Source organism: Gouania willdenowi, unplaced genomic scaffold (genome assembly GCF_900634775.1).
Source record: "Gouania willdenowi unplaced genomic scaffold, fGouWil2.1 scaffold_421_arrow_ctg1, whole genome shotgun sequence".
NCBI lineage: Eukaryota > Metazoa > Chordata > Actinopteri > Blenniiformes > Gobiesocidae > Gouania > Gouania willdenowi.
Window position 1 is genome coordinate 52077 of NW_021145182.1, and position 12824 is coordinate 64900.

Sequence of the window (12824 nt, forward strand, 5' to 3'; positions counted from 1 at the left end):
CAATCACCATGGCAACATAAATAACCTGCATGACCCGCCCATCTACGGGTTAGGTAGATGCTAAACATATTATACTGAGGTAGCTCAGAAATAAATCATTGCTCCTACAATTATTATTGTTTGGATCTTTAATTCAAACCTCTGAAAAGGGTTGCCAGGCAATGTTAAGATTTGTTAGTTTTTATTCAAACTTCATTGACCACAGACCACAGTTCAAGTAGTTTTCAACCAATATTTTAATCTTTAGATCGATTAGAGTTCAGAGTGATGCAAACGTCCAGATACACAGTGGGTGGGGCTTAAGGAGGGGGCGTAGTCTCACTGCCAGGGGGCAGATAAACGCTCACTAGGCCACCACCCCACACCCAGAGCCAAGGCTGGGTTTGTTGGTTCCACCCCCTTGGGATGAGGGGCCTCTGACTCCGCCCCCTCTGGGTTTTCCAGGGCGAGGACTAGCATCTCCGCGCTCAGCTTCACGTGGCGAATGCGTCTTTTTCTTCTGGACATTCAGACGCATGTTGTCAAACAACTCAATAGGTCTGCTGCTGAGGATCTTCTGGACCGGCTCAGAATCGTTAAACACCACGAAACCAAAGTTTGGATGTTTTTCTCTGCTGATGATCTTGAAATCCAACACTGAGCCGAACTGTTCAAAGAACTCCATCAGTTCGGGCTTTTCCACGTCGTGAGGAATATTTCCTACGAACAGCTGATGAGCGTCAGGATAACGAACCATCCTTCGACCCTCAGACTCTCTGCCCTCAACTTCACGCGGCGAACGCGTCTTTTTCTCCTGGACATTCAGACGCACGTTGTCAAACAACTCAATAGGTCTGCTGCTGAGGATCTTCTGGACCGGCTCAGAATCGTTAAACACCACGAAACCAAAGTTTGGATGTTTTCCTCTGCTAATGATCTTGAAATCCAGGACTGAGCCGAACTGTTCAAAGAACTCCACCAGTTCGGTCTTTTCCACGTCGTGAGGAATATTTCCTACGAACAGCTGATGAGCGTCAGGATAACGAACAATCCTTCGACCCTTAGGTCTCTGAGGTCCCTGTGTGGAGCTCTGAGACTCACACTTTACCTGCACTCTGGGCTGTGTTGTCGGCGGGACTTTAACCTTGTGGGGGGGGATTCTTGACACTGGGACGGCTCCACGGGGTGGGAGGTACTTACTGGTAACGTACGCCCAGGAGAACGACCTGTTATTCTCAGGGGCGGGCTCCGGGAGGTCTGAGGAGCTTTTTTCTGTTATGTCCTCCAGCTCCTCCACGTCCTCCTCAGACTCTTCAGGAGGTTCAGAGTCCGAGTCCTGAAAGACCTCATCCTGGTACATGAAGACATCGTTGTGGATATAGAATTTGTTTGAGGTGGTTCCCTCCGGAGCCAGGACGAAGGTCTGCGCAAACCTCCTCATGGGCTGCATGTTGTTAGACAGCTCCCCCATCACCTGCACCACCATGCCCTCGTTCAGCATGGAGTGGGCGTCCATGTGACAAATCTCAGTGTGACAGTCCCTGAAACTCAGCTCCATCACCCGCTTCTGGATCTCCAAATTTCCATAAACAGCCCCTGCTGGTTTGCCTTTGGAGTCCAAACCTCCGTGAACGTACGACGAGTCCTTCCCATAGAACGTGTGCAGGTTCTCGGGCTCCTTGTTCAGTACGGTGTAATACTGTCGGACAAACACTCGCCCGACCACCTGGGCACTTAGCTTCTCCATCACAATTTCTTTGATCAGCTGAAGTCAACGGGCTGTGCGCTCTTGACGATGGTCCAAAGTATACGGTCCAAACAATTAGCACAGTGCCAGTAGTTCCACAGTAAGGCTTTGATGTTTACCTGTGGAACTTTTAAAACTTAGTAACCTTTTCACTGCTTTTGAGGCTTTGATGTCTACCCGTAGGACTTTTAGAACATGGCACTATTATCTTTTCAGTTACCAGGACTACCTGTCAACACAGGTCTTCTAACTTATTCTGAGTCACCATGACTACCTGTCAACATCAGTTCTTTCCATTTTAACTCAGATTAATAATTCATATTGTGAAATATTAATTGTCTAGACCTATTAGTTTTATGAAGTGACCTTGAACTGAACAATTATTATTATTTATTAATAGTATTATTACTACACTGCTATCATGTTACATGATCAATCACCTTATCAATCCATCACTATACAAGCAGCTCCAGGTCAATGGGCTCCTTTGGGTGCTTTACTACTGTAGATTTAATGCTGCAAAACCATCAGATTGAAGGGCTTCTTAAATATGAATTATAGTTCCATTGGTGTTCACAGGTGTATGATTGATACATGCTGTCTTGGTGCATTGGTTAATATTTATCATGCAGTACTGAGGGGGTGTGCACTAGTGCATGATAGATCTACTTTTCTATGGCCTTCCTTTGTAAATGAGAACCTGTCATTATCACAGCCCCCAATGACCCTACTTACCTATTCTACACATATACTGGGATTCAATGCTATTGGTTTTTTTTACAGGTCATGATTTTAAACACACAACTGCTTTAGACCATAATCAGTATATAATAAGAAAAAGTAGATATAGTGTAAATGACCTTTTTCTTTAACAATAGGGCTGGGCGATTTGGACCAAAACTCATATCTTGATGTTTTTTCCTCAAAAGGACATTATACGATATATATTTCAATATTCTAAAGTCAAAGTCTGACCAGAAAGACAATTCTGGGTTAAATTTGCTGATGAAAAATTCCACACAGGCACATTTATTAACAAACAGCTGCACAATATGTGCTACTTTGGGCTTTTTCCTCCTCTAAGGGACAGCACGTGTGAGTGAGTTCTGTAGTGTGGCTTGTTTGGAGGAAGGTCTTTGTTAGGACACATTCAGTGATCAACAACAACTCCTAAAACGAGTATTTTAATACAAAATAAGCTATAAAAATATATATGTATCTCAGCAATATGGATACATTGTAAAGAAGAACACTTTTTAATTGTACTCTATGAATAATATTAAATACTTGTTTGATGTGATTTTTACTGTGATTGATTAAATAAAAAGAAGTTAAAAAATATGGATATATATGGATATAGGCAATATTGTTTTTTTCTATATCGCCAAAAAAGAAACTCAATATATGTTGAATCACGATATATTGTCCAGCTCTATGTAACAATCACATTTATTGTCATTAACAATAAAATAAGGAGGCACTTTTACTTTACAGCCATGGGTTTGACACCCCTCTGTGTAGAGTTTGCATGTTCTCCTCATGCCTGTGCAGTATTTCTCTATTGGTACTGTAGCTTCTTCACATACTGTAGCTCAAAAACATGTACTGTATGAAATCCACAACACCTGTTTTTACTACATTTGACACTTTTTAAAATATTTATGGCAGGGCCGCTTTTAGACCCCAGACCATACATTTGACACTCATGGTTTAAAGTGTAATACCATAATGCTATTTTGAATGTTGTCGTTGCACTTTAATATTTCAATAAAAGCATTCTTACAATAGTTAAAGAAAAATTTTATAATAATTGTAAAGCACTTATAATATTTGAAAAGTGCTGTTATGATGTTTGAAAAGTGTTGTGATGTTTTAAGAAAAGCACTGTTTTATAATTGAAGAAAAGTACTGTTATAATATTTGAATAGCCTTCGTTTTCCATTATGTACATATATGTACAGTAAGTTACACTGTTTGTTCAAAACATATTTTAAAACCAGGACCTGTTCAGATGTGAACTTTAGTAAATAAATGTTTATTCTTCTGTTTTCCAGTTGTGTGATTTGTGATAAATCTATATTATCTGGTCATATTTATCAAATGAAATAAGCATCATTTACATAATTATGAGTAATACAACTTGATACAATTGATTACATTTTAAGTGTCAAAAAGATTCAAATCTACATATATTTTTCATAACAGTAAATATTACAAATATATAAATAGTACTTCATATTTTCATGTTGGTGATATTTCTGTTTATGGAAAAACTTAATTAATTTTACTTCATTTGTTTGAGTAAATACATCAAAATGATATATAACAAACAACATTGACTTAATATCTTCATTAATTTCAAGTTAAGTACATTTTACTTGATAGTGGCATTAAGTTTAACTTAATATTACTGAAATAAAGTGTATTTTTCAGTGTGGGAGAATAGAGACCACGTCATGTGTGGTGTGGGGGGCATACCTGTCAAGTTTTGAATTTGAAAATAAGGGAAATTTTCTGGTGTCCGCTACGAACCGACCCACCGGCCCAACCAAGCTCCAGTATCCCTTATATTTTAAGACAGATGACAAGAAATCTAAAGTACCCACTTGTCAAGCACTTAGTAAACACAATTAGATGACTATAAAAATGTGGTCGACCAACCTTTGTTGACATTGAAAAGCTGTGAATATTCCTACGTTATAATACAGCCTAAATGAAAACAAGAGTATATAAAGCAGATTTTATTTATTTAACATACAAGTCAAGACATTGTGTATTAACAGTTAATTTCACTTTGCTAGTCTTTAAACTAGACATTTACATTTTATTTACATTACATATTTTTGTTATACTTTGTCATGCTTACTCATGTAGTTCGCTGTCATTCACTAATAATGTGTTATACCGATTTGTTGCTGACTTTGCATCTTTCAACACTTTTTTGGAAGGAGTGTATTTGTGGGCTGGGCCAAAATGGTTTATTTTACATGACAGTAAAGCACAAACAGTGCTGTTGTCCAATGACATCCTATTCTCAGTAACAATCTTCCTGACCATACCAAACACCCTTTCACTACTGGCATTGCTGTGGGGAATGCATAGTAAAGCCTTCATTAGTCTTGGCAGCTCACTGAACCTCACATCCTTCCCTACCAGTCCCCAGAATCTGTCAATTTGGTTTTCTTGGGGGAGTAGCTTGCCATCTGTCACCTGGTAGTCAATGAGTTCCTCTCTCAGCCTATCTTCACTCAAACTCAACTGAGGAAACAAGGCACCTAGCCTTTCCACTGGAAAAAAACAAGTGTTTGACTGAATATTGCAGATCTAAACTATACATTACAATATTTAATTCTATCAATGGGGAAGTGACTAACATCTACCTGTCCCTGGAGTAATGTTGAGGCGAGCAGCACTCAGAAAAAGGAAGTAGGTCTTCACGATTGGATCACGCAGATGTCTTGCCAGATCATGCACTTTGGCACTCCTCTCCACCTCCTCATGACTGTTAAAGTAGGCCTATAGTACATCGGGACACAGAGTGCAATTCATGGTTAAATTAGAAACATAGCATAGTAAGCTGTGTATACATCTGCTGGAGTTACCATCCTTACCTGTAGTGCATCCCACTGGTTCAACACTCTCTGAAGGCAGGTTATCAGACTCAGCCATCTCGTGCTGCAGTACCTGAGGAGCTTCAGGTGGTCTGAATCAGTGAAATCTACAAAGTCTTTGTATATTTCACAGCGTTTTGCACTGAAAGATAGAAAACAATTTTTTTGGAGGTTGGAAATGTATTTGTGTTTATAAGAATATCAACTGCATGCCTATTTCATTTATATGCATTTACCTTTTATCAAAGTGGGTGTATATCTCCACTAGGATGCCTTCGACTGGTACCTGGGCTGCTGTGATGCCACAGCCAGTGGCCAGCTGTACGAGGTGACAAATGCAGCCAAGGTCCTGGACGTGGGGCTGGCTTATCTTCAGTCTGCTGAGAACTGAGTTGTGTCTGCCTTTCATGACACTCGCATTATCAGAGTTAAAGGCTATCAGGTTCTCCCATGGGATGCCTCTTTTTCTATTGCAAGCAGGAAAAACATTCAGACAAAATATAAAGTTATGATTAAATGCAAACTACAACACACATCAACACAACTGCAGTTCCCTTACCTCAATGCTTCACTCAGCTTTTCATACAGATTTTCAGCATTTCCCACGTTGCATGTAGGCATCTCCATAATTCGTGTAGTGACCTGCATAGTGGCCTCATCATAGAGTTTAGCCAGGATGACAAATTCTTTTTCTGTTGTTCAATTCGTCGCACAAAAGTGAAAAGGGCTGAGATCGACATGTTTTGGCCAACTTGTCATCCAGTTCTGCTGCTATGGCACCTGTTGAGTGAGTGCCCAATTATTATCATCCATTTTCTACCCCACGTAGCCAGTTAATAATGTTAGGTAAAAATTAATCTACAATATGCATGCAGGACATAATCATTCATACTTAATTTGACTCAATTTACCTTTGCGTAGTTTTGGTTTTTCCAGCAGAGTATTTTCGTGCTATAGCAGAACCTGGGAACATCTAAGCTACACACTTGTTGAAGTCGTCACAGAAGGTGAAAGCAACGTTGTTTTTAGCACACAGCATTGCCATTTTCACCTCCGCATTACTGACCTCATCTTCCTCTTTGGGATTTCTTGTCACAAATGCTGACATCCTCTGAGCATGTTTCTTTGCCTCCAGCGGGCGCTTGTGCTTAGTGGATATTTCGTGTTGGTTTACGTCGCTCCTTCCTCCGTGGGCGATGCTAAAATCGCAGTTGCAAATCATACAGAACCGGTAATTGGAACCCATCCTGCTCTTCTTTATAAAAGTAAAGTCACTGTCCCGTCTCTCAAGGTATTTACATGACTTTTTAGTTTTTTTTCGCCGGAGCGCCTTCTTCACATCCATCCATTTTCCGGGTTTGTTCCCGCTGTAGGAAGTTGCATCTACTCTCGCGAGAAGTGAACTGCAACCTAGGTCACGTGAGGCGGCAGTTCTCGTGAGGTTAGTGATAGCGTCCAGTTTGGAGAGGCGGACGAATGTTTTTTATCTATCTTTTAATGATGATTACATTAAAAAACGGGATTTTTACAGGGAAAATAATACGGGAAGGTGGCAGGAAAGGGGTATAAAATACATGAGTTTCCCGGCCAAAACGGGATACTTGACAGGTATGATACATTAAATATCACAAACTTAGTGTAAGCTGTCTTGAACAAAGTAGTAGTAGTAAATAAAAAGTCAGTGTAAATAAGTCACTTTAAAAAGCTGGAACAAACCTCCAGGTTGTTGAGGTAATGAGGTTTAAACCAATCACAGAGTTCCTTTTACTTAAATCAAGTTTATTAAATAAAAGAATAGATATCTTGTTTGAAAGAATCCTTACAAGTTAAGAAATGTCTATTTAATGTTAATCACACAGTTGATGATAAATTAAAGATGTTTACTGTTCAGAATAAACACTAGTGCAGAAAGTAGAAAAAACTACCATATTTCTCAGACTATAAGGCACACTTAAAATCCTTTAATTTTCTCAAAAATCGACAGTGCGCCTTATAATCAGGTGAGCCTTATGTATGTATTAATGTGTCAAAATGTTTTAGTACAACTTTGGTAAACTATGAAGCTGCACCGCTTGATGGATTTTTGGTGCTTCAGGGCTACTGTAGTCAGGAGCCTCATGGAGTGATATGTACCGTACTGTGCTTTAACATACTGAACTGAAAAAGTCAGTGTATTGTTCTGTATTTTATGTGTTAAACCTGAACAATGTTGAGAATTATTGTTAATGAGTTGAATAAAGTTTGACTTATGACTATTTTGTTTCTCTTAATGTGCCTTAATAATAATAATAAACTAGTGCGCCTTATGTATGAAAATAGACCCGGTCAGACCCATTCATTGATAGTGCGCCTTATAATCCGATGCACCTTTTATTCTGAAAAATACAGTATTTCAAAGTGTGTACGTCACTAACTCACTGAGTGCAGTGATAAACATGCTTTCAGACCTAATCCTATTAATTATTACCTATTTGAATCACAGTCTGGCGGCTAACAAACACATTAGCATCTGATTAGAAATGAAAGATTGGGGAATTATCAGCGGTAGTGATGTCACTTCTCTCTGGGTCCGTGTACAAACCGGAGCTTTGCTGTGTTTCAGTTTTGAGCTGATACTACTTTTGCTCCCTCAATTTACATCATAAAAATTACACAATGATGATAACAAATGCAACAAAAGTCTCAATTTAAATAAAAAAGGAACATTTATTGAAATTAATAAAGGTGAGGTAGAACAACAAGTAAAAAAGATTTTAACTGAACGTCTCATTTCAGTTCAAATATGAACATTTACCTTCAGGTTTGAATGAATATTCAAATTTTAAGAGACAATACCTTTGCTTGTGTTAAATAAAGCTGAAGTTTATTCAACCATTGAACATACAGGGTACAATAAAAGCTACTGTACTGACACAGGCAGTATTTCCTCATTGTTTCTTTAAGAAAATGTTCTTTAAAAAAAGAAAAACCTCTGAAAGCTTTGTTTTTCTCCTATTTTTCCACTTCTTTCCATTTTGCTTCATCCTCCTCTGGAAACTCCCATTGATCCAGGCTGATAGGTGTGTTTCTGTACTCAGCCAGAAGATATGTGAGTAATAAAACAACCTTTTTTATGTATTTTTGCCCAAGATGTGATTGATAAAACTTTGACCATGTTCATTTTGTTTTCTTACTGCTAGATGTTAATTCCTGAAATCCTGTCCATCAGGGGAACATTTCCAGTCAACAGAAAGGCCTTATTGCTGCCATACAGCTACAGGAACACAACAACTACACCCACTGATCCAGCTGAAAGACTTTTAAAAAATGCCCATGGACGTTTAGAGGAAGTGACCTCATTTGTTCTCTGGATCCTGACATTACTCACAACCATCAATCTGAGATGAAAACACCATATTAAAGCTTCATTGTTCAATTAATGATCTTGAAAATAAAGTCAAAGTTCTATGGAAAAGTGAAAGAAATTTGATACATTTATTTTATTTAAATTGTCTTGTCTTTTCATACAAACATTACTCAGTAAACTAAATTTCAGTTTGTGAGCAAATGTTTATTGAAAATGTCATGGATTTGTATTCTTAACATTGTTAAAAAATATACCCTTAATGTGCCCTAAATGTATTTTAAAGCAGGAGTAGTTATTTCCTGTATTGTAATACATAGTCATATTATAATGTAATTGTCTTTCACAGTAACAAAATAATTACTGCATAAGTTTATTATATGAGAAAATGTTTAATTGATAAATATTTTTACAGCATGCTTTAGAGTGATCAACTCTTACTGTAAATTGTACAGTAATCTTCCTTTACCGTAAAGGTAGAAACAGTGTTAATGACGGTAATATTTTGACAAGACCGGTAGTTCCTAAATGTAAAAGGTCTGGATAAACACTTATTCTAACAAAACGGTTTACGGTAATGCTCTGACAACCACAGCTGCCAGTTTTTTTACTGTAAAAAATGTTTATTTATTTATTTTATTTTTATTTTTTTTACAGTGTAGCTTTTTGGTCCCCAAGCTCAAAGATGAACTTTTTTGTAAAGGTGCCCCAAGGGTTAATGAAGGAAAAAGTCACAAGTGGAACAACATGTTGATGTTGTGCTGCTAGTGATTAATAAAAGTGTCTTTGTGGTATTTTTCTCCTTTGACCTATTATTTTTTTTTCTAAAACTATATTGAAAAATATAAATAAATGGAGTTTATATAATCTATGAGATATGAATATTGGTCCATATCACCCAGGCCTAATGTAACCAAAGCGTTTTATGTTGTAAAGATGTTCACATTCCACATGATAAAAAGCGTTTGTTCTCCAGTGCCACACCTGACGCTCATTACAGCCTCCTTTTATGGCTGATTAGGGTAGAGACACTCCTCTAGCGCCCTCTGCTGCTGAAATGGCTCCACCACACTCACTCAACCAACACAAATCAATACTTAAATAGTGTTAACAGTTATACTGGGGTAACAGCACTCAACATAATGTATCTAATACAACATTAGCCACCTAACATAGTTCAATGGCATTACGTTAGCATTCAGTTAGCATAGCATGCTCCTGAGCAACAAACATTTAAACTCACCAATTCCTTTTCAAACGTCAAGCTCAGCAGGATTAAATGTCTCCTATCCCTGAGGTGGTGAAGTCTGAAGGTGTACAAAGGTTGTAGTGAGTACTAAAGTTGTTAAAAACCTAAAGTAGATGTTAAAGAACCAACCTGTTGTAGCAGCTCCGTGTGTGTGTCGTCACTCTCTGACAGGGAACAAACACAGCTGTTTGCAATAGGTGACCGAGCTACGTGATTGGCTGAACGTAATCTCGCGAGAGTAACGTGGAGTGGAGGAAGTGACGTCACACGCTTTAAAGAAATGAGTTTTAGCAACGGAGAACCCCTTCAAAACCACCCAACTGAACTTAAAGCTTAAATACTTTATTATTATATTTAATAAATATAATTCTGTATAAGTATGAATTACACTGTCAATCCTATATAAATATATAGATTAATATTATAAATATTAATCACATATATAGTTATCAGGGCTACACAAACAGTCTTAGGTAAGGTTTACAAAAGAACGTATTGCTGTTGTTTGTAGGATGCTGGCAGGAGGTCCAAGGTGCAGGTAATAACTGGCATTCAATGCTGTTTTGGCGCTAATCTGATTAGTTGGCTATGATCTAATGCATTACGTTTAATCTGATTGGTGGGCTATGATCTAATGCATTACGTTTAATCTGATTGGTGGGCTATGATCTAATGCATTACGTTTAATCTGATTGGTGGGCGATGATCTAATGCATTACGTTTAATCTGATTGGTGGGCTATGATCTAATGCATTACGTTTAATCTGATTGGTGGGCTATGATCTAATGCATTACGTTTAATCTGATTGGTGGGCTATGATCTAATGCATTACGTTTAATCTGATTGGTGGGCGATGATCTAATGCATTACGTTTAATCTGATTGGTGGGCTATGATCTAATGCATTACGTTTAATCTGATTGGTGGGCTATGATCTAATGCATTACGTTTAATCTGATTGGTGGGCTATGATCTAATGCATTACGTTTAATCTGATTGGTCGGCTATGATGTGATGCATTACATTTAATCTGATTGGTGGGCTATGATCTAATGCATTACATTTAATCTGATTGGTGGGCTATGATCTAATGCATTACGTTTAATCTGATTGGTCGGCTATGATGTGATGCATTACGTTTAATCTGATTGGTGGACTATGATCTAATGCATTACATTTAATCTGATTGGTGGGCTATGATCTAATGCATTACATTTAATCTGATTGGTCGGCTATGATATGATGCATTTGTTGTTGTCTGGTCATTTAATTTTTTGTAGTTTCACAATGTCTGTTGATCATTTTAAAACAGAAAATAATTCACTCAGTAGCGGTTGGTGTAGAAATGTTTTAAAACGTACTTGTACAAATAAAATTAGTGATTTAGAAATATACTAAAGTACGAGTACCCATCAAAGCAACTCAATTACAGTAATGTGAGTACTTGTAATCCATTACTTTCAGCTCTGATAAGTCACAGACCAATATTTTTAAATGAAAAAGGTGTGACATATTACAGAATTTATGGTATTTCAGTCAAACAAATATTCACTGCTTGTAAAGCTTCGCTAGCTCTGAGTCTATGATAAATATCTATAAAACTTTTCCTCTTTGTTCCAAAAACACCCTAGAGTGGATTAGACAGTTTGTGATGCACTTTTTTACGTTTACATGTGTGCATTAAAGCATGTTAGTGGATTATCCCCCGCTAAACTAGTAGATTAAGGCATCATTAGCAGAAAATAGATGAAGATATGCTAACGTTACTGGATAAACATAGCAACACAGCATTAATCACAAGGTTCAGTTTTAATAATGCCATTATTATACAATTATAGAATTTACTTTTAAACGTGATTTATTTTGCTGTAGTAAATTAAATGAATGAATTAGATATAATTTTAGGACATAAAGACCCTATGCTATGAATCTAGATAATTGTATCCTGGATTAATCTCCATTAACGGGCGTCAACTAACCAAACATTCCCTGTCAGAGAGAAGCTGTCCTACAAAGGTCGATAACAACACGCTAATTGAAGCCAAGTGTTTTCAGCCTGGGTACATGCGTGTTCACATGAAAGGGGTGGAGCTAGCAACGTCTGACCAATCACTACAATGGAGAAAACTGGCAGAGTGAGTTTCTTCACAATGGTGATGACACGTGACAATAAAAAAAACGCGTGTGCTGTTGTAATGAAGGGAAACTGATCACTGTCCGTTATCAAAGCAGGCTGACTTGATAAGTGATAAAACCATTCATGTTGTGGGTTAAAACTACTAATAAATGGTTAATAATATGATGAACTGTATTAACACATCTATAGTAACAGGTTATGTACCACAGACCTTTAAAACCACTGTAATCAAACCTCTCCATAAAAATGACTTGTCCAATTATAGACCAATATCTAATCTCCCTTTAGTTTCCAAAATGTTTGAAAAAGTCATCACAGGTCAACTATGTGATCACCTACTTAGGAACAATTTATACAGAGCTTTCAGTCTGGCTTTAGAGCCAATCACAGCACAGAGACTGTCTTAGTAAAAGTAACCAATGATCTTCTCTTAACCTCAGACAGAAGGTTGATCTCAGTTCTGGTTCTCTTAGATCATATCTGTCAATTTTTGGATTTGAAAATAAGGGAAATTTTCTGGTGCCCACTACGATCCGTCCCACCCTCCCAACTAAGCTCCAGTATTCCTTATATTTTAATATAGATGTACAATAAATCTAAAATACCCACTTGTCAACTACTTACTAAATACAATGATGTGATTAGAATCTGGTAGGTCGACCTTTATTAACATTTAAATGTTTTGAACATTCCTACTAGGGCTGGTGATATGGACCAACACTCATATCTCAATATATTTTATCTAAATGATGATATAT

At 37.5% G+C, this 12824-nt stretch overlaps 1 protein-coding gene and 1 pseudogene across 1 annotated transcript; both read right to left on the minus strand.

Moving 5' to 3' along the window:
• Nucleotides 1-346: 346 nt before the first annotated feature.
• Nucleotides 347-1750, minus strand: LOC114460305 (ras GTPase-activating protein-binding protein 1 pseudogene; annotated as a pseudogene).
• Nucleotides 1751-5025: 3275 nt separating this feature from the next.
• LOC114460304 (uncharacterized) lies at nt 5026-10182 on the minus strand. Its single transcript, XM_028442235.1, has 6 exons — nt 10059-10182; nt 9924-9987; nt 5897-6117; nt 5574-5804; nt 5338-5479; nt 5026-5242 (listed from the first exon to the last, which is right to left on the minus strand). Exons 3-6 carry the CDS (start codon nt 5983-5985, stop codon nt 5096-5098), a joined length of 609 nt encoding a protein of 202 aa, XP_028298036.1. The 5' UTR covers nt 5986-6117; nt 9924-9987; nt 10059-10182; the 3' UTR covers nt 5026-5095.
• Nucleotides 10183-12824: the final 2642 nt, after the last annotated feature.